The 26,695-nt window shown below is 36.1% G+C and overlaps 1 protein-coding gene across 6 annotated transcripts in view; it reads right to left on the bottom strand.

Annotated features, from left to right (window-relative positions):
- Window positions 1-26,695, bottom strand: part of PIK3CB (phosphatidylinositol-4,5-bisphosphate 3-kinase catalytic subunit beta) — a 185,498-nt gene that overhangs the window by 59,909 nt on the left and 98,894 nt on the right. For all 6 annotated transcript variants that reach the window (XM_053221390.1, XM_053221391.1, XM_027061739.2 and 3 more), the window contains exons 7-12: window positions 24,726-24,896; window positions 23,185-23,262; window positions 12,140-12,391; window positions 10,246-10,342; window positions 7,207-7,337; window positions 3,472-3,522 (exon numbers count right to left, since the gene is read on the bottom strand). In XM_053221390.1, coding sequence (XP_053077365.1) covers window positions 3,472-3,522; window positions 7,207-7,337; window positions 10,246-10,342; window positions 12,140-12,391; window positions 23,185-23,262; window positions 24,726-24,896 — 780 coding nt within the window. The remainder of the gene's footprint in view (window positions 1-3,471; window positions 3,523-7,206; window positions 7,338-10,245; window positions 10,343-12,139; window positions 12,392-23,184; window positions 23,263-24,725; window positions 24,897-26,695) is intronic.

Here is a 26,695-nt window from a genome sequence, read left to right as displayed (position 1 = left end):
AAACCCAAAATAATCAGTAATGAAAACTTACACTGTATAGGGTAAATGGTGATCTTATACACCTGTTCAAATGTTTGAACTAAAGTAAGATAATGGTGGAAAGCAATTAACACTAACATTCATATTCTCTATTTTTCTTTACATGTGGATTTTTCAAAAACCATATACATATTATGATATAACAGTGATTACTGACTAGAATAAATCAAAGCAAATACACTTTGCTATAAGCACATCAAAAAAATGAGTGTGGCTTTCCCTCCCTTCCCAATGGGGGGGATATGGGTATGAGGGGGCATGAAAGGAAGAAGCCATCGCTGTAACATAAAGGTTCAAGGAGAAAGAAGTGTTGATAAAGAAGCCACAGGAAGTTGTCCAGAGATCTAGCTAACATAATTAATGAAGGTGGCTACACTAAACAACAGCTTTTTAATGTGCACAAAACATATTTATATTAGAAGGAAATGCCATCTAAGACTTTCACAGCTACAGAGGAGAAGTCAATGTCTGGCTTCAAAGCTTCAAAGGACAGGCAGACTCTCTTGTTAGGGCTCACACAGCCGGTGACTTTAAGTTGAAGCCAGTGCTAAATGACCATTCCAAAATCCGATGGCCCTTAAGAATTATGCTAAATCTACTCTGCCTGTGCTCTATAATAAATGGAACAACAAGGCCTGATGACAGCACATCTGTTTACAACATGGTTTACTGAATATGTTATGCTCACTGTTGAGACCTACTGGTCAGAAAAAAAGATTCTTTTCAAAACTTTAGTACTGACAATGCACCTGGTCATCTAAGGGCTCTGATGGAGATGTACAATTAGACTGATGTTGTTTCATGCCAGCTAACACAATATCCACCCTGCAATCCATAGATTAAGGAGTAATTTCAACTTTCAAGCCTTATTATCTAGGAAATACATTTTGTGAGGTCAAAGTTGCCACAGTGATTCCTCTGATGGATGTGGACAAAGTAAATTGAAAACATTCTGGAAAGGATTCACCATTCTAGATGCCATTAAGAACATTCATCATTCATGAAAGAGGTCAAAATATCAACATTAACAAGGAGTTTGGAAGAAGTTGATTCCAACCCTCATGGATGACTTTGAGTGTTTCAAGACTTCAGGGGAGGAAGTAACTGCAGATGTGGTAAAAACAGCAAGAGAACCAGAAGTGAAGCCTGAGTATGTGACAGACATGATGCAATCTCATGATAAAACGTGAACAGATGAGGACTTGTTTCTTATGGATCAGCAAAGAAAGTGTTTTTTAAGTTTATTCATTTTTGAGGCGGGGGGGGGGGGGGCAGCGAGAGGGGGAGACACAGAATCCGAAGCAGGCTCGAGGCTCTGAGCCGTGAGCACAGAGCCCGACGCGGGGCTCAGACTCATGACTGTGAGATCATGACCTGAGCCAAAGTCGGATGCTTAGCCAACCAAACCACCCAGGTGCCCCAAAGAAAGTGGTTTCTTGAGATAGAATCTACCGCTGGTAAAGATGCTGTGAAGTCTGTTGAAATGACAACAAAGGATTTAGAATATGACATAAACTTAGTTGATAAAGCAGCAACAGGGATTGAAAGGATGGACTCTAATTTTGAAACAAGTTCTACTGTGGGTAAAATGCTATTAAGCAGATTGCACGCTGCAGAGAAATCGTTCCTAAAAGGAAGAAGAGTCAATTAATGCAGCAAACTTCATTGTGGTCTTATTTTAAGAACTGCCACAGTTACCCCCACCTTCAGCAACTTCCACCCTGATCAGTCAGAAGTCATCAACATCAAGGCAAGAAGTTCCACCACCAAACAGATTAGAACTTGCTGAAAGCTCAGGTAATGATTAGCACTTTTTAACAAAAAGTGTTTTTAAATTAAGGTTATGTATATTGTGTTTTAGGTGTAATGCTGTAGCACATGTAAGATTACAGTACAGTGTAAACATAACTTTTATATGCAGTAGGAAGCCAAAAAATTCATGACTCACTTTATTGTGATATTCCCTTTATTGCAGTGGTCTGGAACAGAACCCACAGTATCCCCAAGGTCTGCCTATAATTGCATGGCAAGCTGATAAGCGTATACTTGCACTTCTTTGGTGTCATTAAAAAGAAGTGCTCTCAAAGTATTTATGGTAGTAGATGACTTGGTACTGCAGGACTATGGATATTTTTAAAAACTCTTAATGGCAAATCAGAAGACACCCTGAGCCAGACATTTCTCCAACTAGCCAACATTAAATAGAGCTTTGATTCTGTGTAAATGAAAAAAACATACACTCTCTCCATTTTGCCTTCTGGCCTCTATATAATTAACCGTTCTATGTAGAATGGCCTTATACTGAAGACACATAAAAACTATAAACAGACAACATGGGAAGAGAACATTAGGTCAGACTCAGCAAAGTCTTAAATGATCTTAAGAGTTAAAAAATTAAACTAAAAAAGTATAGGTGGTAGAAAAATTGCATATAGTGTAAACTAAACAAAGTAATCTACTTTGTAGTTTTTGGGTACAAACAATGGGTATGTGTGGCAGAAATTACTGTTTATTCCTCAGTATGCATTCTGCTCTTCATCCTTTATTAACTAGAATCTTTTTCTGGACAAGCACATGACTGCCCAGCCTACGACTACATTTCCCAGCCTCACTTGTGGTTAGGTATGGCCATGTGAGGAAGTCCTGATTAATGAGATATGAGCAGCAATGAGGCATATAAATGATACTCTCAAAAAGAATGGGTACGGCCTCTACTCTTGCTTTCCCTATTCCTTGCTGGCTGCACCATAATACACAAGAAACTGAAGCACCAGTATTAAACTTGAGACAGAAAGTACACACTAACATGATAGAGCACCAAGATGGAAGAAACTGGTTCCCCAGCACTGTAAATGCTGGCCTGATTATATACACTGTTACATGAGATAAACAAAATTACAGCCTCTTCATTCAACTGAATACTATTAAAAAAGACAGTATTGTCAATCTATGAGGTGGCATAGCATCCCTTAAAGACTAGCTGCTGGGGGTGCTTGGCTGGTTCAGTCAGTAGTGCATGCAACTCTTGATCTCACAATGGTGAGTTCAAGCCCCATGTTGAGCATGGAGCCTATATATATATGTGTGTGTGTGTGTGTGTGTGTGTATATATATATATGTGTGTGTGTGTGTGTATATATATATATATATATATATAGTGTGTGTATATATATATATATATATACACACACAATACAATACAATAAAAAAGATGAGCTGCTAAACCTGTGCTTATATCAGAAAAGGGTTTACCACTGAACACAGACCACCTACAAACAGCTGCCATTCAACAAAAAACATAGTATGTACATACTCACATACACTCTCAGGCTATTCTTCCATAAGAGTATGGTCATCTATAAGCTCATTACCATAAATGAGATGAAAGTAACTAATAAGGAGAAAGGGTCCTTTTAAAACCTTGATACTTACTGATACATTAGCACTGTCACTGCTTGCAATCTCAGCTGCCTTCTCGATTATCTGTTAAAAAAAAACTTTTAAAATTAAATTTTGGCTCTTGTATTTGGAAAATTTTAATTGTAAATGATTATAATTGCACTTAGACTAAAAGAAACAACATATGGTCTGGCATTTCTATGCTTTATAATGTAAACATGAATTTTAAATGCAAAATGGTATTATACAGTGATTCCCAATCTTCGAACTTTTTTTTAAATCTTTTTAGAAAATTTTATTTATTTTTGAGAGACAGAATGTGAGCAGGGAGGGGTAGAGAGAGAGGGGGACAGAGGATCAAAAGCAGGCTGCACCCTGACAGCGGCGAGCCCGATATGGGGCTGGAACTCACCAACCATTAGATCATGACCTGAGCCAAGTTGGACACTCAACTGACTGAGCCACCCAGGCGCCCCCGCCCCATCCCAATCTTTAAACTCTTGACAACTGGGTATCAAGGGTATTATTATAAGGGACTGTGACTCCTAGGGTGCACTAGCATTGTCTCTAGACAAAATAAGCAATGGCTTGCATATGCATATGAAAGAATTTTAAATACAGGTAAATATTTTCTGCTTAAGAAAATGCAAAGGTATACAAGAGTTACTAAATAAATAGTAAGGTTTTGTCACTGTTTTTCTGAATTAACATAACAAAAGTAGAGTATCAAGAGACACCCGTTTGAATTCATTAAGTTCTAAATGGGCTCTGATTCTTTTTTTTAAGTTTATTTATTTTGAGAGAGAGAGAGAGAGAGAGAGAGAGAGAGAGAGAGAATGAGGTAGGGGCAGAGAGAAAAAGAGGTAAAATGCCAAGCAGGCTCTGCACTGTCAGCACAGAGCTCAAACCCATGAACTGTGAGATCATGACCTGAGCCAAAATCAAGAGTCCGATGGTTAACCAACTGAGCCACCCAGGTGCCCTTTAAAGAGACTCTGATTCTTGAAAAGACGGGAAAAATCAGTGGTTAAAGAATCTGAAGATTTATATCCTGATACTGAGTTATATAATCCTAAATGAATAATTTAACTGTACCCTCAAATGTAAAGTGCAGTGATAACTCTTATCCTATTTCATAGGGTTGTTATAAAAACAAAATGAGATTACAGTCATTAATCAATAACCATAAAATTGACTTGAAAAGCAAAAGGTACACAAGTGATCACAACAAAAACTATTAAATAAAAAGAACACAGGGAACCTTCACCTTTTCTATCTGTATTAACTGATATTTTAAATGATCGCATATAAATTGTACAATTAAAAAAACCCAATAATTATAAACATATTTATACATAGTTAAAGAAAAACCCTCTATCTCAAATTCATCTTCAAAAACAGACTAAGAGATTACAAAAGCAAAAAGTTTAGTGACGTAAGCAATATTTTTTTGTTTTTTAAAAATTGGACCTCTCTTGAAATAGCAGGTGAAAACTATTTAAATTTGCAGAGGATGTTCTATTTGTAAAAATGCTCCAAAATGCACCACATTTTACACACACACACACACACACACACACACACACACACACACAATGGAGTATTACTCGGCAATCAAAAAGAATGTAATCTTGCCATTTGCAACTACGTGGATGGAACTAGAGAGTATTATGCTAAGCAAAATTAGTCAGAGAAAGACAAATATCATATGACTTCACTCATATGAGGACGTGAATAGACAAAACAGATGAACATAAGGGAAGGGAAGCACAAATAATATAAAAACAGGGAGGGGGACAAAACAGAAGAGACTCTTAAATATGGAGAACTAACAGAGGGTTACTGGAGGGATTGTGGGAGGGGGGAAGGGCTAAATGGGTAAGGGCACTAAGGAATCTACTCCTGAAATCATTGTTGCACTATATGCTAACTAACTTGGATGTAAATTTAAAAAATTAATTACTTTAAAAAATAATAAAATGCACCCCACTTTGGAGCACCTAGGTGGCTCAGTCGGTTCAGTATCTGGCTCTTAATTTCGGCTCAGGTGATGTTCTCATGGTTTGTTGGATCGAGTCCTGCACCCAGCTGAGCGCTGAGAACTGAGTCTGCTTGGGATTCTCTCCTCCTACTTTGCTTCTCCCCCCATTTCATCCAAAAGAAACTATAATTGTTGAACTCACACTATAACAACACAAAAATAGTTGCAGCTTATACTATTAAATGTATCACAAGTAGCTAAGCCTTCTGGTTAAACTTCTATTCTAAGGAATAAAGCCAAGGCATGAATGCAAAGAGGAGTCAAAATACCTTTTTCTACTCAATGAACACTAAGGTCTATGGTTCTTGACATATCTGAGATTTGAGATTTCTGCTGTAATAACCCCTATTATTTACTAATCAGGAAAATACTTTAGAAGAATTTGAAATAAAAAGGCTTATATTTTTATTTTTTTACATTTATTTATTTATTTTGAGAGAGAAACAGCATAAGCAGGTGAGGGGTAGAGAGAGATGGAGTGAGAGAATTCCAAGCCGGCTCCGCACTGACAGATGTGGGGCTTGAATGGACCATGAGATCATGACTTGAGCTGAAACCAACAGTCAGATGCTTAACCAACTGAGCTACCCTGGTGCCCCGAAAAGTTGCTTCTTATGTTGATAAAGTTCAATTAAAATGAGAGTAAAGAAGAAACATTAGGTAACAAGTTTAATTTACATACTACTTTAGAAATCTATTCTATACAGGTCTGGTAGTGCTGGTTTTTAAAATACAATTGATTTGAATATTATTTAGTGTGATATCAAATTTATTTATTTAGAATTTTTATTTCTTTTGAAAAACAGAGAGAGAGAGAACATGAGCAGGGGAGGGGCAGAGAGAGGGAGAGAAAGAGAAGATCCCAAGCAGGCTCTTCACTGTCAGCACAGAGACTGATGTGAGGCTCTAACTCATAAACCATGAGACCATGACCTGAGCCCAAATCATGAGTCGAATGCTTAGCTGACCGGTATATTATCAATTTTTAAGGGAAGTTTATTCTCATATAGATTAAGGAAATAAAATAAATTAGTTATTCTCTGAGAATTTGCTTCAAGATTTTCTCATAAAAATCAGCATCAATCACACGTGAAGCAATGATGCCAAGCCTGAAGATAAAACATATGACAACTTAGCTCTCTTAGAATATAAATTAGCAAAGCCCCATTTTCAAATCCACGAGATACCCTCCAGATTGCCAAGATAAGCAGTTAGTATACTAAGGAAATGTGTTTAGAAATGGAAGTCCTTGGTATAGATTCTACATAAATAACAGTACCTTAGGAAGTCTTCCTAATAGTAATATTTAACATAAATTATCTGTTCTTTGAATACCAATTCTAACAACAGCAGTGACTATGTCTTTAATCCCTAAATATGCTGGGCAAGCTTTAAGGACGTTTCACATGCTCAGATTTACATATGAATGCATTTACAGCCGTTTTCAATTGAAAAGAACCTCAGAGAACCATTATAATTTCCTCATTTTATAAATGAGAAACCTGACTTCCAGAGATACTATGTTCTACCTGGTCAGTGATGAAGCCAAGACTAAGTAAGAGTTAGCTGGCTCCATGCTCAGTGGTCTTTCCACTGAATCAAGCTGACAACATATGTGACGTTTGGAAAGAAAAAGTTTTTGTAAAGTTTCATTATAAACATGTAGAGCCAAGAACTAACAATTCAATGATTTTCATACATAGTGGCCTTTAAAATAATTAGCTTACCTTATCAAAGGGAGGATAATAATAAGGTTGTTTTTTATTCTCTGGGAATTTGATATGCAAAGCTGTTGCATTTTCCGTATATGGATTTGTCTGAACAGTTCCCATTGGATTCAACATTTCTTCAAGTTCATCTAAAATATGCAAATAATTTTGATTCTTAAAAAATGTTTTTGAAACTAAACTAAAATTCTTAATAGATTTCAACCATGAAAATTATTTTTAAAGTATGTTACCTAAGGAATTTGTCAGATAATTTTATCAGTAAGCCTCTAATTTTCTGTTAATACTTGACACAAGAGTTGAATGCATTTACATACATCTCTAAAATGAGAAAGTTTACAAAAATTAATACGTACCTCACATCTTCCTTCAAATTTGGTAAGAATTCTCTATCTTGAAAAAGACTTCATTGGAATTGCTTCCCATCAAAATAACGTGACCCAAAAAATTTTCCTAACTTCATCACATATAGGGATTTCTTATTTTCTGTGGTCACCACAGTACCAAAACTGTTATTTCTGAGGGTCATCAATGACATTCTTTTGAACAAACCTAATGCTATTTGTGTTCCTAGATCATTCCATAACTGCTGATACAGTTAAACACCTCTCCAGTAGTCTCTGCAATACTCCATTCAAGTGGTACTGCTATCAACTGTGTCTTTCTTCAAGGCACTGCTCCCACACTCTAAAATGGTCCATTCACAGACTTGTGCATAGGCATCTTACATTTCAATGCTCTCATAAAACCCCGGAGTTCATGTAACTTTCATTTCACAGATAAACTATTAAAAAGACATTAAACTCAAGATAAGAGAACAGAATTAGCAGTACATCCTCAAGTCTCCCGTCTGCAAACTAGTATGTCCTTCCTTACACTGATTTTTAGCAGTTGTTCTCTCCTAAGGAAACAAAAGATAAAAATCCATTGTGTCCAGGCCTAATATCCAGATACTATGCACACTTGAATTATTTACCAATGCTAGAAAATCTTCACAAAGTATTTGCAAGTTTCAGGTCCGGATCAATTCTTTGCTCATGTTTAATATCGTCAAATTTCATAGAAGGAAGCAATTCTCATCATTTATAACACTTCTAAATCAGATTTCTCAGCAAATTAAAATCTTATACTTATGGTAGCATTATACTTCCTTGTCCTATAACATGCAATCTATCTAAACTAAAATGTACCATTTTAGTATTCTTATCAGTCCCTAACACATAGAGGTAACCTTGCTTAAAAGGGGTTACAAAAAGGCACTCTAATACATTATAGAGAGTATGAATTGGTACAGTCTCTACTGGAGAGCAATTTGTGATTATTCATCAAAATTACAAATGTATTTACTCTTTTTTATTTTAAAATTCCAAGTTTTTATTTTTTTTTAAGTTTTTATTTTAATTAGAGTTAACATAGAGTGATTTATCAGTTTCAGGTGTACAATAACAAATGTATATATTCTTTAACACAATAAACCCATCTCTAGGAAATCTTACACAAATACCTACACATAAGCAAGGTTATTCATTGTAACACTTGCTTAAATAATCAAAAGATAAGTCTACTTTAAAAAGCATCAGCAGCACTCTAGATAGATACATAAGGTTAAAAGGGCAAGAGCAGAACACTGCACAGAAAATGCTACTTTCTTTCAGAATGGAAAAAAAATAGAATATTTCCTAGTGTATACATGAAGAAATCGGGAAAGATATAAAAGCAACCAGAAATGTGATTATATACCCTTTAGTGATGACCTAGGGACTCTAGATAATAGATTATTTGAAAAAAAAAAAAAAAAAAAAGACTATTTGTATTTCAGCCTCACTCCTACAGGGATAAAGTGACAATTCTAGAGTTGATACATGCAGAGAAAATGTGTTCATTTATTATTTTTCATGTTATATTTTGTTAGAGATGAAGTCAGGTTCATGGTATGCCAAGTTAATACTGTCCAAAATCATCAATTCTGCCAAAAATACGAGTCAAGTTGCTTGGAGATTCTGGAGAACATGTGTGAATCTAAATTAAGGTTTTGAAAGAAGTATAACTGCTGAAATGCATAACTTTTACTGGTATGACACTCACAGTTTCTCTTAAGAAATGCATAAATGCATACTATTCTATATTTTGGGAATAACATGATTAATAAAAACTATTACAAGTATATGTAGGAAAGAGCAGAAATTAAAGAATATATATATACACATAAAATATTAGAATATGAGGAGTTTTAAATACGTCTGTGAGGAACTGATCATCCAAAACCAGTTTCTCAGATGGCAACTACTAATAAATGAAGATTTTCAAATGTCTGTCACCCACAAAGTAATTTTAAAACGCACATAAGTTCACAATTTTATTAACTGTATTAATGAGCTATGAAGGCAGGGGGAAGAAAAGAAAACCACTATTACAATGCAAAGCTTACACTAAAAACTTCCAACATTCAAAAAAAGCGATATGGAATAATGGAAAGAGTCAAGCAATCTTTTGTATAAACCCTGGTTTTGAGCCAATTATGTACGACTGACCAACTTATCATCTCTGAGGTTCACTTTTCTCATCTGTAAAATGGAGATAAAACTATCTACCTTATTGGGGTGCTCTGCATAATATTTAAGAAATACAGACAAATTATAGCTCAAATTTCGTGTTAAAGCCAACTAAACACTTATTGTATTTTTACTATTCCTCCCATATTAGTGGATGTGCCTTCTATTAGTGCAGTAAATTTAGTATGACTAGGCACAACAAAGGTTGTTATAAGACATTGTTTTTTAGGACAATTTCTCCAAAACCTGCAAAAATAAAATGTTTAAAACAACAACATATTCATTAAGGTAACAAATATATTCAGATATAATATAAATCACTTTTTAAACATATTAAAACAATCTGTGGGAATCTGTTTTAGAAAGAATAATAAAGATATGAAATGAAGGTTTCTTTACTAAACTAAAAGAATAGTGAGTCATAAAGAAACAGTAACTAGTCCACATGCCAAAAGTTACTCTTTAAGGATTAGGATATAAATCTTACCAGGAAATGAAGACCAGCTGTGCAATATTATGTCTCCAGATCTCAACTGTCCTTTAAAGTCAAAAACCATTGTATTTACCCATGCTACAGGATAATGCTGTTGAAAAAGATACCATTGCATAAATACACTGAAAATGAACTTTAGCATGTAAATGTGTACATGCCCTTTGTTTCAAAAATTTAGTTCTAGAAATTGCTAGAGTTCCCGATGATTTCCAAAAAATCATCCAAAATAAAACAAGATATACATGGGAAAATGTTCAAGATCTTTACAGTGGTTCAAGAAAACTCTGAAAGCCAATTAATGTCTCATGATAAAATAACATATCCAAAAAACAGTATTTAATGTATAAACATTGCAAGTGTTAAGGAATTTTTAATGATTCAAGAAAATATGCGTGATATAATGTCAGGCTATATGTTTTAAGAGCTTTAAGCCTAAGTAAATCTTACGTAGGAGAAGGCAATGTATTCTGGTATTGTAGGATTTATTAATATTTCTAAAAAGGAAGTGCCAAGCTCACAGACTTACACAGGTATCTAGACCAATTAACTTGGTCACAATTTATCAAAAATACTCATAAATAGTCAAAAGCTTTTAGTAAAATTCTTTATCAGTGGAAGAAAAAACACTGAGGAAATAACTCTTCTGTGACTTTTACATCCTAAAATTTATTTTTTTAACTATATGGTAATAGCCACAAGAAAAGCCTTGCATTCTCACAGTAAAAAATAAAGGATACAAATACACATACATAAATATAGTAACCAGTTTTTTTTAAAAAGTATACAATTCATGCCTCCATGCCTTCCAAACTTATAAGAAAATGAAAAAGACCTGACTAAAAACAGGAAATGGAAGATGAGAGTATCAGAACAGGTACACCATCCCTTTTCCACAACCTCAAAATCTAACAACCTCGAAAAACTAAAGGTCTGTCCATAACTCATTTGACAGTGCAGGGCACCTCGGTGGCTCAGTCGGTTGAGCATCCATCTGACTTCGGCTCAGGGCATGATCTCGAGGTTCATGAGTTCCAGCCCCACATCAAGCTTACTGATGTCAGTGTGTAGCCTGCTTTGGATCCTCTGTCCCCTCTTGCTGCCCCTCCCCACTCACGCACGCACACAAGCGCTCTCTTTCTCTCAAAAATAAACCTTAAAAAAAAAAAATAATTCATTTGACAGTAAAACATGGTCAGAAATGGCATGAACTTAACTGATACTCTTCATTTGTCTCATTCAGTATGAAAGTCACAGATTTCACTGTTGGATACTGATGTGTTTGATTACAGATTTGTGCTCCAGATCCCACAGGGCGTGTTGAGTGAAGTGTGTTGTGTAATCTTTCTAAAATTCAAAAAATTCTGAGTGTTCAAGTATATGTGGCACCTAGAATTTTAGTTAAGGGACTGTGGACATATAATTTTTTAGATCTTTTCATTCATTTTTATCTGTATCTTTTTAAGTTTATTTATTTTGAAAGGGGGGGAATGAGTGAGGGAGGGGCAGAGAGAGGGGGACAGAGAATCTAAAGCAAGTTCTGTGCTGTGAGCACAGAGCCCGACCCAGGGCTCAAACTCACAAACTGTGAGATCATGACCTGAGCCGAAGTCGGACGCTTAAGTGACTGCGCCACCCAGGCACCCCTCACCTCTCTCTTCTTAAAAGTATAATATTTATAATAGAACACTTACAGTAGGACATTTGCTAAAACAAATCTGCCAGAAGAGAAAATAAATAAACAGAATATAAAAATGGATATTTATTGTCTTTTTAAAATCACTTCTTATGGACCAAAGTTATATGATAAAATTTCACTTATATTACTCAATTATTTCAAAGAGTCTTAAAATCATTCCATTATAAAAATTTTTCAGTAGTGCATAATTACCACTTTCCCAGATTTCCGGATGGTCTGATATTTAGAGGGATTAATAGTTTTAGTCGATTTTTTCGTTTTCACTTTATCCAAAACTGCATAAATAGCAAAACATAATCGAGCCATTCGTGGCAGGTCACAAATATTTATATCAAATTCCAGTGGTTCATTCCAAATGTGATCATTTTTCCCTGATATCTCTGAGCTTACGATGGTTTTACACAGGAGTTCGGTACCATGAAAAAGGCCAGCCCTGACATGAACCTATAATGAAGGAGACAAAAACAAACACAGATTTATGAACACTGTACTAATGAACACCTCTATTTTGAAGAAAAATCGTATATTGGGAGAAGGAGCATACCAACTCTAGGAAAAACCTTTTGTCCACAGAACCATCAGGCTATAATTAATCAGTAGATACTTCACTGAACTGTTATTTTAACCTATTTTTCACTTAATCCAAGAGGTCTCAATGTATGTATAAACAGATCTACAGAAACCAAGACCATAAATATAAAAACTATTACTATCATATGCTCACTTCCACTGACTTCATTTACTCGGGATCTTGTCTTACTCTTCTGCAAAACTGGAAAGGAAGTGATGGATGGAATGTCTCCCAAGTCTCTTCCTACATTTAAAAAATTTTTATTTTAGAGGGAGAGAGAGAGTGGAGGTGAGGGGCAGAGGGAGGGAGGGAGGGAGGGAGGGAGGGAGGGAGGGAGGGAGAGAGAGAGAGAGAGAGAGAGAGAGAGAGAATCTTAAGCAGGATTCAATCTTAAGCAGGCTCAGCATGGAGCCTGACATGGTGCTTGCTCCCACAACCCTGCAATCATGACCTGAGTGGAAATCAAGAGTCAGAGGTTTAACCAACTGAACCATCAGGCGCCCTTATTTTCTTACTTTGAAACCATCATCAAGCCTACACTGCGTACAAGCCTATACTGTATAAGCTTAAATAAAAAATAAAATAACAAAATACAATATATACTCACTAAAAGCATATTCACATTTTGACAGTACAAAGAAATGAATACAAATAAAACTAGTTGTACTATGATAGTAAGAACATTGGTGACTTATCCTTCTCTTAAGTTATTTTCAATTATATTTTATAATGTTATCGTTAAAATACTTTAAAATTGGGGTGCCTGGGTGGCTCAGTTGGGTAAGGGTCCAACTCTTGACTTGGGCTCAGATCATGATCTCTGTTATGAGATCAAGCCCTGTGTCAGGCACCGTGCCCAGCATGGAGCCTGCTTGAGATTCTCTCTCTCCTTCTGCCCTCCTCTGCTCGAACTCTCTTTCTCTCAAAAACAAACAAACAAACAAACAAACGACACAAAATAAAATACTTCAAAAATATTATTCTAGAAAGCACCAAACAAAATAGCTGGATGATATAAATTTAAGATCCTAAATACAAGCATAACACCAAATGCTCACAATCAATCTAAAACTCATAAAATTCAATGCAAATATGAATGAAAATGGAAATCATTTTTTGTATTACTTTTTAAAAAAACATTCAAGGTTATCTGTTTTTAAACAGTGTCAAAAGAATAAACAAATAAATAAAAAACAAACAGACATGGGGTGCCTGGGTGGCTCAGTGGATTGAGTGTCCGACTTTGGCTCAGGTCATGATCTCGCAGTCCGTGAGTTCGAACCCCGCGTTGGGCTCTGTGCTGACAGCTCGGAGCCTGGAGCCTGTTTCGGATTCTGTATCTCTCTCTCTCTCTCTCTCTCTCTCTCTCTCTCTGCCCCTCCCCTGCTCATGTGCTGTCTCTCTCTCAAAACTAAACAAACATTAAACAAATTTTTTTACATAAATAAAATAAACAGACACTGTCAAGACTGAGTAGTCACAGCCTTAAGCAACTTTTAAGTCTATGTCTACAGTACTTTAAATGATATTCCCCTGTGTTCCCTGAAATAAGGCAAAAAGTCTGGAGATTCTTTTTTTACTCTGTAAATTATACGATAATAATTATGAAGAAAGATTTATACAACAGCACTTTTAGGAAATCTTTGTATTTACCTTTATGCTATACTCAAAGTATCTAAACTATGAGACACTTACTAGTATTTTTAAAGGCCAAAACAAAATAGGAATAATAATTACTTTATTCTGTAAAGAAAACTGCAATTGCCTATAAGAACCATAATTATTTTCTCCTAAGCAACTAAGAATTGGCCCTATCATGAAATGCTCAAAAGATGGAATTTAGTGTTAGTAAAATTGTATGGAAGATAGGAAGAGCACAAAACTCAAGATTATGAAGTTTTCTTTTCCTCCCTGAGATACCTCAGGAAAACTGAGCATCAATTAATGAACACACAATGAATGGTAATTTTAGTTTATCAGGAGGTTAGGAAAGGTTCCATCACTATGCACTAGTCATTATCTTTTTCTTTTTTTTTTAATCAGGAAAGTGCAAATCATGTTTATTTATTTTTGAGAAAAAGAGAGACAGAGTGTGACTGAGAGGGGGCAGAGAGAGAGGGAGACACAGAATCCAAAGCAGGTTCCAGGCTCTGAACTGTCAGCACAGAGCCTGATGAGGGGCTCAAACTCACAAACCATGAGATCATGACCTGAACCGAAGTCAGATGCTTAACCAACTGAGCCACCCAGATGTCCCTCTTTTTTTTGTTTGTTTGTTTTAATGTTTATTTATTTTGAGGGAGAGCATGCTCACCTGCATGCATGGGACGGGCCGAAAGAGAAGAAAAGAGAGAATCCCAACCAAGCAAGGTAGAGCCTGCTTGGGATTCTCCCTCTCTCTCTCTCTTGCTCTCTCTGCCCCTCCCTCACACTCACCGTCTCTCTCTTTCTCTCTCTCTCAAAAATAAATAAGAAAACACACACACACACACACACACACACACACACACACACACACACACACAAAGAAATGTGTACTGACGCCTGTCATAACAGGAGTCTGGAATTGAAGAAGTATCTGGGCTACAGGCAAAGGCTTAAGAATAATAAGCAAAGGAGGTACAGTTTTTCAGTTTTCTTACAAAGAGCATGTCAGTAATTGTTCTCCAAGATGTGAAAAATCCAAATGAGAGGGGAAAAAAACTAAGAGGTGTTGAGGCAGGGCCCACATGCCTAAAGCAATCAATCCATCTGACCTCCAAGTTTCTTGACCTCAAAATCTCCACAGTACTTCCTCTCCTTCCCCTCGGCCCCACAAACCCAATCACATGCAGAATCTGACTTTGCCACACCGTAGCAACTCCAAATCACTAATTGCTACATCTCACTTTCTAGCCACTTCTTCTAACTCACTCTGACACTCCCACAGGAAAATCCCCTTGCCCATTTTTAGCCTCATTTCAATGACCAACACCTCCCCTTCTTTCCCCATCAGCTTTGTCCGCCTTTGCCTTCCCTAAAACTCTCTGCCAATGCCGGTCTCTCCCTCTGTCACACACAACTGAGGTCCATACCCTGAATAAACCTAATCACTTGTCTCCTCTCCATACTACATGTTTTTGGGCCAATCAGCACCATGACTAACCAGTCTCAAATGTAAAATTATTGTTTCATCACTGCAAGAACATTTCTTACCATTACTTAACTGCTGAAAACTTGCATAGCCATTTACTCTTCTATAAGATGAGCCTTCCTCACATTCAATAAAAATATTAAAAATTTTAAAGCCCTTATTTAAGCTCCCTTTTTTATCAGGTTTTCTGCTACCTAAAGACGACGTGCTGTGATGGATACCTCCTGTTGGTCAACCTATTCTATTGAGAAGTTATAGAACATTAGAACAATGAAATACTAGTCCATTATTATTTATAAGATAAGGAAAGCAAGTAATGAGGAAGATCAAATTATGTAGCTAATAAAAAAAAAAGGAATCCAATACTCACCAAATATAGATAAATCACTGTTAATAAATTATGAAGTCAGATCACTGTTACTAAATTATGAAGTCATGTGGGTGGGGAAGATGGAAGATGGCAAATATGCTGGGATGAAGTAAAGGGGTTAAAGAGTATTTTTCTTCCAGAAAAATGCAGGTTATTTCATTTGCACCAGATCCTCCACAACTCTCCATGTAAAGATGTAGGTGGGGGTAGGGTGGGGGTTTTCATCTATTCACACATGAACCCTGCTTATGAACGTCATGTCCCTAAGACTACTTTAATTCCACTATAGGCTCACCTGATGATCAAAGTATTTATGCTTGGATTTCATATCTATATCTGACCTTACATAGGCACAACAAAGTACCTGCTGCCTAAACCTTACCCAAAACTCAATCTGGGGAAAAAATATGCATTCAGAATTTCCTGAAAGACACACAGTACATTTATTTCTTTGGGAAGTTCAAATATTACCATTCAATTAAACATAAACCATCACATGGTTGAGTATAAAACTGAGAGTGAATTACTTTTGTCTCTTACAGAATAACTTTTCCTCAATTGTACTTAATATTATATTTTAAATCTACCCAGTGAAAGATTCTACAGAAGAAAGATACGTGAAACGTTATTTTACCTACTGTAAAGATGCTGGCATGAGTGTTGATGCCCACTTTACTTCCCACTGTGTTTCCTTCATAAGGAGCCACAAATATCTCTCAATTTACAACAGTATCAGGATGAGCTACAAACACATGAATGACTAGTTTGTTTATCTTAAGAGATTCTGATTATAACTGATCATGTTTTCTTTGCTTTGACCATGAGGTATACTACAAGAAAGCAAAATATGTAATCCAACATCAAGCAGTTACAGAGGATCTTGCTATAATACATACTTACCGTGAATCTTGCTCCTGACTTTTTTGACTATTAAATATTCTCAATTATTTTTTAAAAAGTCAAAATTTTGTATAGGGTCTGTGTGCGTGTGTGTGTGCGCGCGCATGCTGAGAGAAAGAGAAATGGAGACAGATCAAGTACATGTACACTTAGCTCTTACATTTGTGAAGATTCAATAAATCATAAGTAAAACAAAACATACAAAAAACACATTCTGGGGGCGCCTGGGTGGCTCAGTCGGTTAAGCGTCCGACTTCGGCTCAGGTCATGATCTCGCGGTCCGTGAGTTCGAGCCCTGCATTGGGCTCTGTGCTGACTACTCAGAACCTGGAGCCTGCTTTGGATTCTGTGTCTCCCTCTCTCTCTGCCTCTCCCCTGTTCATGCTCTGTCTCTCTCTGTCTCAAAAATAAATAAACGTTAAAAAAAAATTAAAAACAAAAACAAAAAAACAAAAAACACATTCTGTATCTTTTGTATCATAGGATGTAAGGTAGGAATTTCAGGATAAAAGTGACATTCAGTTCTTACTTTCGGTGACCCTGAACAGTTATAAGTCTTATGAATTCTATTACCTTTTACATATGAAATAGTTTATTCAAAAAATAACAAGTAGACTATAAAGAAATAAATGTTTCTCAATGTTTTTGTGATAAAAACAAGCTACTTACAATAAATTGCTGAACTGGAAAAATGTTAGCATCTCTTGGTTTTGACAATTTTTGAGAATAAAAACATATAGGAGTCCACTACATAATTACTCAATAAATGTTAGCTAGTATTGAAAGAACCAAAACAAAAACTGCTAGTTATAATTCCATCAACCAACTTCTAACAGAATTGAGATATAAGGAATGAAGTAAAACTATGGATCAGCTGGATATAAAGGTAAAAAAACGCAAGTATAATGAACTTGAAAAGTTCTGTACTAACTATAAACAAGAATAGCAAGGGTACGATCTAGAAAAAAATAATAATAAAGACTCTAACCAAGACATGGTAACAATAAAAAAAGAGACCCTGCATATTCTGAAAAAGTGTTGAAATATTACTCATTATCTAATTATAATTAGTCAAAGTGTGATTTAAGATCAAGTCATTAAGATTATATCTACTTGAGAAATCTAGTAATTCACTGGTTAAAAACGAACAAGAGGGACGCCTGTGTGGCTCAGGTCACAATCTCACGGTTCATGGGTTCGAGCCCTGTATCGGGCTCTGTGCTGACAGCTCAGAGTCTCCCTCTCTCTGTGCCCCTACCCTGTTCATGCTCTCAATCTCCCTGTCTCTCAAAAATGAATAAATGTTAAAAAAAGAAAAAATTTAAAAACAACAAACAAGAGTACTAAAAATGACCTACACTTAAAATTAAACAAAACAAAAAAACCCCACGTGTTTTCTGAACTTAGAATCTCCCATGATAGCAGACATGAAAAACTATACTCTGAACTTGTATCAAATGGAATTTTGTCCAAATTGTCCCATTTCCTGATGCTTGGTCTGAATCATCTTCAAGGTTTGAAAAGTAAAGAATTTTGGAGCACCATCATCCTTAATACAGTCATGTTTTATTGTCCAACTTCAGGAAACTTCCAAGGAAACCCTTTTTGCACAAGCCCTAAAACATGCGGAGAGCAACAGAAGGTAGGCTTTAGCATGCAGAGAACTTCCCCACTCTGCTACAGCAAGGAGGATAGACTACATTCCCGAACTCAACAATTAAACATGTTTCTGTGTTGGGCAAGACATGAAACTTTTCCCAACACTGCACCTAATTTCCTTCTTGTTCTGTAATAATGGCCAAAATCTACTACTTTCTGCCTGTACATACTAGTCACAAAAAAATGTCAGTGATATGAATAGTCTGAAATTCCCAGTTTCATGGAGTGCATCACTTTGTAAAGCAGATCTGTTCTGGCTTTTGGAAGGAATGTTATGCTACCTTTAACTAAGAAAATAAAGATGTTAGAGATCATTACATTAAAATGTATTAATTCATAGCACAAGTATTTATTTAGTGTTCCTGGCACTGAAATGAAAAGAGAAAAACGTTAAGGTAGTTTCTTTCTTCAGGTTATATATATTTTATGGTTTAAAAAAAAAATTTTTTTTTTAATGTTTATTCATTTTTGAGAGCGTGAGTGGGGGAAGGGCAGAGAAAGAGGGAGACACAGAATCAGAAGCAGGCTCCAGGCTCTGAGCTGTCAGCACAGAGCCCGACACGGGGCTCAAACTCACAAACTGTGAGATCATGACCAGAGTTTAAGTTGGAGGCTTAACCAGCTGAGCCACCCACGTGCCCCTATTTAAAAATTTTTTTTAATGTTTACTTATTTTTGAGAGGTAGAGACAGAGTGAGAATGGGGTAAGGGCAGAGAGAGAGGGAAACACAGAATTCACAGCAGGCTCCAGGCTCTGAGCTGTCAGCACAGAGCCCAATGCAGGGCTTGAATCCACGAACTGTGAGATCATGACCTGAGCCAAAGTAGGACGCGTAACCAACTGAGCCACCCAGGTGCCTCTGGTCATATATTTTAATAGTTTAAATATAAGAGTGCTGAGAACCATATAACTAGTCTGGGCAGTGTTAGGATATTGGACTAATAAGTGTGATATCAGATGTACCTAAACTTAAAATTCTCTGTGTTTATCCAATTTCTGGTTCATTTGAGTTTCTTGAATTTGTTATGTCTTTTACCAACTTTGGAAAGCTCCCAGTGAGAATTTCTTTAAAAAGTTTTTCTGAACTATATTCTTTTTCTTTCTGAAATTCAGACTACCTTCTCATGTTCAACCTTCTGATACTGTTTGACTTTCTGATATTGCTGCACGGTATATGAGGCTGTAAAGAGTTTTTTCTCTCTCAATCATTTTTCTCTATTTTGTTCAAAATGAAAATTATTTTTATTAATCTTCAAGTCACCGACTTTCCCTTCTCATTACATTTCTACCACTGAGTCCATTCAATGACTTTATAAATTATAAGTTACTGTATTTTTCAGTTCTAAATTTTCCAAACGGTACCTATTTTATCTTCTATTTCTTGGCTGAGATTTTCCACTTTTCCATCCCATTCAATTGTGTTTGCCCTTACTTGCAGCATTTTTATAAGTGACTTAACATCTATGTCATCTCAGCACTGACACCTGTTGATTATCATCATGCATACAACTTGGTATCATCCTAGTTCTTCATATGCCAATTAATTTTAAATTGCATCGCAGACCATTCTGACCACTATGTTATGGGACTCCAGGTTTTGTTTATATCCTACAGAAAATGTTAATATATTTTAGCAGACAATGATTAGGTTAAGACTCCATGGTGCAACAAGCCCCTTGAAGCTATGGTTCTAATACCAATTCAGTCAAATTATTTACAGAGCTATTGGATCTGTCCTATGTGTGCAGCATACAGTGACCAGACTGAGACCTGGGTGGTAGTTTATGCTACAGTTCATTTCTCAAAGTGTGTTGGCAGTTAAGACTCAGATCCACATATGTACAGTTTAGGAATAAACCTGTAAGCATAAACAGCTTAAAGGGGTTGCTCTCCTAAGCTCCTCCCACTCTCCAATCATCCAAGTACTTTTTGGTTGCCTGGGGCTCCCCTTTTTTTAATCACCCAGCCAGAAAGCTGAGGCTTTATTCACCCACACTTCCTAGAACTATGCCAAATAGCACAAGAGAAAAGGAGAAAGGAAAACAAAAAAGCCAGTGAGGATTTGCCCCATTCTCCTGATACTACAACTCTTCTAAACATAGAGGAAGGTTCAACTCTCTGCATTTTAGTCCTGTCCCCACTGCTGTTGCTGCTGCCACTACCACTGCCACCACTGCTACTAATGCCACAGAACTTCTTAGAAACTGGGGCAAATGAGAACAGAGAAAACAACAAGAAACAAATAATAGAGGGGAAAAGTGGGGAGATCCTCACTCTCTCTCAGAGTTAGAAGACCTCTTTCCCGCTAGAGCTATAACCAGAGGGCTTCTTGAGCTCTGTGTGCACTAGTGTCATCTTCTAGATTTGGGACAGCACTGAATATGAATATGCATACCTGAAAAGTGAAACACCACAAGGCTAGGAAAAGACTGATCAGAAAGCTTTATGCTACAGAATTCTAAGCACACTTAAAAGGTCAAAAGACAGGCTTCACTCACATGAGGACTTTAAGAGACAAAACAGATGAACATAAGGGAAGGGAAACAAAAATAATATAAAAACAGGGAGGGGAACAAAACAGAAGAGACTCATAAATATGGAGAACAAACTGAGGGTTATGGGAGGGATTGTGGGAGAGGGGATGGGCTAAATGGGTAAGGGGCATTAAGGAATCTACTCCTGAAATCATTGCTTCACTATATGCTAACTAATTTGGATGTAAATTTTAACAAATAAAAAATAAAATTAAAAAAAAAAAAGGTCAAAAGATATTCAAGTGCCAGCCAGGGAGAATAGTGAACCTTCACTGAACACCTAGGATTTTTACTACAAACTGTAGAGAATCATGTGCCCCATAGGATCTCTGGGTCTGTGAATATAATGGATTCGCTCCTGTGATTAGGTTATACTATTTGACATAGCTAACTTTGAAGAAGGGAGATATTGGTGAGCCATCAAAAAGGGACCAGGCTCTTCCCCGCAAGAGATTCAAAATGTGGGAAGAATGTGATGCTTGACAAATTCTCCATTTCTATAGAGTTAAAAATAGAGCCACAGAGCCAGGCTTGAAAGATGCCTCTAGTAACTAAGAGCAATCCCCAGTCAATCCCCTGCCAAGACCCAGCAAGGCAATGAGGACCTCAGTTGTACAACTTCCAGGAACTGAATTTGACCAATAACTTGAATCATGCTGGAAGCAAATTCTTCTCCAGAGTCTTCAGAAGAAATACGACCTAACACCTGGATTTCAACCTTGTAAAACCATAAGCAGAAAACCCAGTCACACCACACCTAGACTTCTGACTGACAGATATACAAGCTAATAAATATGTATTCAAGCTGCTAGGTTTGTGGTAATTTGCTAAACAGCAATAGAAAACTAATTTAAGGGGCTATTATGAACGTAATAATTTAACAACTTAAAACAAATACTTCAGAAAACAATTATCAAAACTGACACAAAAGAAATAAAAATATGACTATATATCCATTAAAGATATTAAATTCCTAATTAAAAACCTTCCCACAAAGAAAACTCTAGGGTCAGATGGCTTGGAGTAAATCTTACCAAACATTTAAAGAAGAAATAATACCAATTCTATATAAACTTATTCAGAAAATTAATAGGAGGAAGGCTTCTCAAGTCAATTTGGGGGAAAAAAGATCAATAACTGTTTTCATGACTGGCATTTAAATTTTTTTACCTATTGCAACAATCATGTTCTACTTTTGCAACTGGACACAAATTAATAAGGAAAGTTTAAATAAAAGAAAAAACAATTACCACTAAAACAGAAAACAAAGGCCAACTGGTCATGAACACACTCATTAAAAATTAAAACCTAGCTGAGAATGTAAAAGCAAAAAACAGCCCTATTTTAATGACAGCTAACTAAAGGATCTTTAAAGTCCATTTATAAAAGCAAGTCACTGGTAATCTTTGGCAAGATGCTCCTGAATATGTCCTCATGCCAGCAAACATCTCAAACTAAGTGAATCTCTTTCTTGGGTCACAAAACTATTCACTTAATTTCCTGCCAAGCAAAATAGGGGAAAATGCATGCTTTACACTTTAAGACAAATGCCTTGTTAAGTCTTTACTTAATTGTATGGGGTTATGCAATAAATCTCCATGTGTTAACAACTTGTGGTCCACAATGTAGTCATCTATTTTCTTCCAGGAAATGGTATTACATTTTCTCTATGTTCAGCAAGTTTAAAAGAAAAAAAAAGGGGGGCTGAAAAAGGAGGCTGCGTGCAGCTCTAACAAGGCTGACAAAGCAGAGTTAAGCTTGCATAGGAACCTGTGACCTATAGTTTTGTTTTAAACTGTACCTGGTGAATTCCTGATCTAAAGCAAGTTCTTTTACATAATACACCAGGGGAAAATGTCACTTTATCCAGTACATCTCCAACTATTCAAAGAATACTTTAAGACAAAAATTCTTAATTGTCTTACATTAAGTCGCCATATTTTATCCTGTGCAATTGACCGATATACCTAAAATTTAATCTCCAATGTGACATTCCTTATGTGTATCAGTAAGTTATTCAAATAATACAGCAGATTAAAAAAAACACTCAAATCTTAACAAGTACTCACTTTTACACTTTCTTCTGTGTTAAGTTTATTTCCCTTAACCAAGACAATTTGGAAAGGGTTGTTATTTTCCCAAACATGCTGCAAAAGAATGAAATAGAGTATTTTAATTAAGGAAATAAATATTCTATGCTAGCAATGAAATCATCTTATCTGTTCTCATGTCCACTGACAAAATAACAAAAACAGACCTCTGAACTAACAACTGAAAGTCACATGTACTAAAATAAGCACCACAACCAAAGTGCCTAAGCACTTTGTTCTTAGGCAAAACACTGGCAGCATTTCAATACTGTTAAGAAAGTGACTATATTAAGCACCATAAACAAATAATATTAAAGCTTTGGATGAATTAAGAATTGACCATTTAGGGGTGCCTGTCCAACTTCGGCTCACAGTTCGTGGGTCTTAGCCCCACATCAGGCTCTGTTGTCAGGACAGAGCCCACTTTGGATCCTCTGTATCCCTCTCTCTCTGCCCCTCCCCCACTCTCAGTCTCTCTCCCTCTCTCAAAAATCAACATTAAAAACAATTTAAGAATTGATCATTTGGGGCACCCGGATGGCTCAGTCAGCTGGGTGACCGACTCTGGCTCCGGTCATGATCACGCAATTTGTGAGTTCAAGCCCTACGTCGGGCTCTGTGCTGACAGCTCAGAGCCTGGAGCCTGCTTCAGATTCTGTGTCTCCCTCTCCTCTTCATGCTCTCTCTCTCTCGCTCAAAAATAAATAAATGTTAAAAAAAAAAATTAAAAAAAATTGACCATTTAAATATACAGTTAATATCTTAATCCTCAACAAGAGAGATTAAATATACAATCTGTTAAAACTGAATAACTATTGAAAAATGTTAACTGTTCCAATTGATAAACAGAAATTTAAGATTTGCTTTATATAAATATATTACATTCTGGAAAAGATGGTATTTTTGATATATTTAAATTCTAAAAGTATTCAGTAAGAAGAAGGCAAGTTATACCAAAAACACTCATAGCTAAGCTGATAGAAATGAACTATACCAGTAAACCAACTATTTCTGCACGTCTAACTTTTCTACTAGAAAGTCTCAAATTGCTCCCTGAAGTCTATGTTTAGCTGTAATCTCAAGAAATTTTTAATTTGGTGACATTTTTCTGTGGCACCAAAAGAACACCAAAACCAGAAATAACATATTTATATTTATATGCAGCTTGCACTGAGGAAAAAGGATAGTAGTTAGAAAGATAATTACAAAGAAAGAAAGAAAGAAAGAAAGAAAGAAAGAAAGAAAGAAAGAAAGAAAGAAAAAGAAAGAAAAAGAGAAAGAAAGAAAGAAAGAGAAAGAAAGAAAGAAAGAAAGAAAGAAAGAAAGAAAGAAAGGAAGGAAGGAAAGAGAAAGAAAGAAAAAGAAAATTACCAATAAATGGTAATTGATCTTTGGCAAATCTGCATTGGTTTTCACAGAAGGAAAAATCAACAGAGAAAATATGTGTGAGGCTGAAGCACATAACCTAAAACAAAATCACATGCTTTTGGGGTTACCAAAAGTTCACACATGAAACTTACAGAAATAATTCGCATTTTCTTTGGTGGTAAAGGAAGAGGAAGGTTTGATGAATTTCTATTTATGGCAGCTTCTATGGCAATCATTTCCTGTTCATACATCTTCTTGATCTTGCAACATTCCACAAGCATAAAATGAGGCAAGGTCCTATTCATTACACAGTTCCGGATATACTACAGTGGCAAGGAAAGAATAAGGTAAGGATTTTCAAGCAAATACTTAAATCAAGGGGTACCTGGGTGGCTCAGTCGGTTAACAGTCCAAATCTTGATCTCTGCTCAGGCCTTGATTTCAGGGTTGTGAGTTCCAGCCCTGCCACACCCACCCATCACCCAGTGTGGAACCTACTTAACAAAAACAAACAAAAACGTAAATTGATAGAAGAACAAAATTAAGATGAACACCACTATATCAAATGTACTGTAAAGATAATATATTAACATCAAGAATGTGAGAAATTAAAATCACAACATAAAATAGCTACCATTAATTGAACACCTAAGAACATAAGATTATTTATAGCTAATTTTCCTAACAACCCTATAAAAGATATTTTCCTCTTTTTAATACATGAAAGGAAAATCAGAAGAGCTGAGTTACATTCCTGGCATCTTTAAATCTATCTTTTTTGTTTGTTTGTTTGTTTGTTTGTTTGTTAAACCCTGAAGAAACGTGTACCTCAGTGTAGATGTTTTGCCTTTTCTTTGTGCTTAATACAGGACAGTTTGACCTATCGGCTCACCTTTCTAGGGGTGGGACTTGATCGGGAGAAACTGTGATATCACAGTGCAAGCTTTGACCAATCAGTCAGGACAAGTGAACATGTAGTACACATGTGGCCATTTCTTCACATCCTGAAGTAGTCAACTTAGACTTTCCGATGGATCCCTGAGGGAAGCCTGGTACCTTTACAGCACAGGGCTCCAGACAACCATTACTATCTTCCTTTTAAAAACATACTGGTCATCTGAGCTTGATGCTTTGTTTTATTTCAATGAGACCAGGATGACTCTCCAAAGGCATATAAGAAAAGGAGGGGCGCCTAGGTGGCTCAGTCAGTTAAGCGTCTGACTTCGGCTCAAGTCATGATCTCACGGTTCGTGGGTTCAAGTTCTGCACCAGGCTCTGTGCTGGCAGCTGGGAGCCTGGAGCCTGCTTTGGATTTCTGTGTTTCCCTTCTCTCTGCCCCTCCCCGGCTCACGCTTTGTCTCTCTCAAAAATAAATAAACATTTAAAAAATTTTTTGTTTTAATAAAAGAAAAGAAAAAAAAAAAGAAAGAAAAGGAGTGGTTATTCACATTACCAAGATTCCTAACAAGCTGAGAAGAAAGAAACCTAATGTATTTCTCAGAAGAATAAATTTCATATACAGACAAAGTATGATTCAACATATTGTATTCAATTCAGAACCAAGAAATACAATTTTTTGAAATTAAAAAAATTCCAGAATTGTCTGTAATTGGCAGTTAGATGATATTATGCTAAATATATTCAATAAAAAATTTTTCACTATGAAATATGTATCATTCCACTCCTTCACATTCCTTTGAGTACATGGTATATTTTCTCTTTCACTATGACCCTGTACAAAAACATATACAAGCCTTTGTTTCTCTTTATAACAAATCCTAGTTTGAATAGAACAATATACCCTCCACTAATTAAAGTTTAAAAAAAAGTGTTAAAGAAGCAGAAGGCTACTTAAAGGATGGCAAAACATAAAGAAGTCAACACTCTTATGCTACCACCAAATACTTTTCATCTTCCTTCTTCGTCTCATGGGCTAGAGTTCAAGTGTTGACTGTTAGAATGCCATAGTTCTCAAAGCAGAGAAGTTATAACTGCTTCTAGACCTTCTACCTACTAAACCACAAGAATTCAGGGCCATGCTAAAAATGTGAAAAGAAACATGTAAAATCCTCTATTAGCTGCTAATACATCAAAGCTCCTTATTCTCAAACAGACATCACTT

The sequence above is a fragment of the Acinonyx jubatus genome, chromosome C2 (assembly GCF_027475565.1).
Source record: "Acinonyx jubatus isolate Ajub_Pintada_27869175 chromosome C2, VMU_Ajub_asm_v1.0, whole genome shotgun sequence".
NCBI classification, from domain to species: domain Eukaryota; kingdom Metazoa; phylum Chordata; class Mammalia; order Carnivora; family Felidae; genus Acinonyx; species Acinonyx jubatus.
This window is presented reverse-complemented; position numbering and strand designations above follow the sequence as displayed.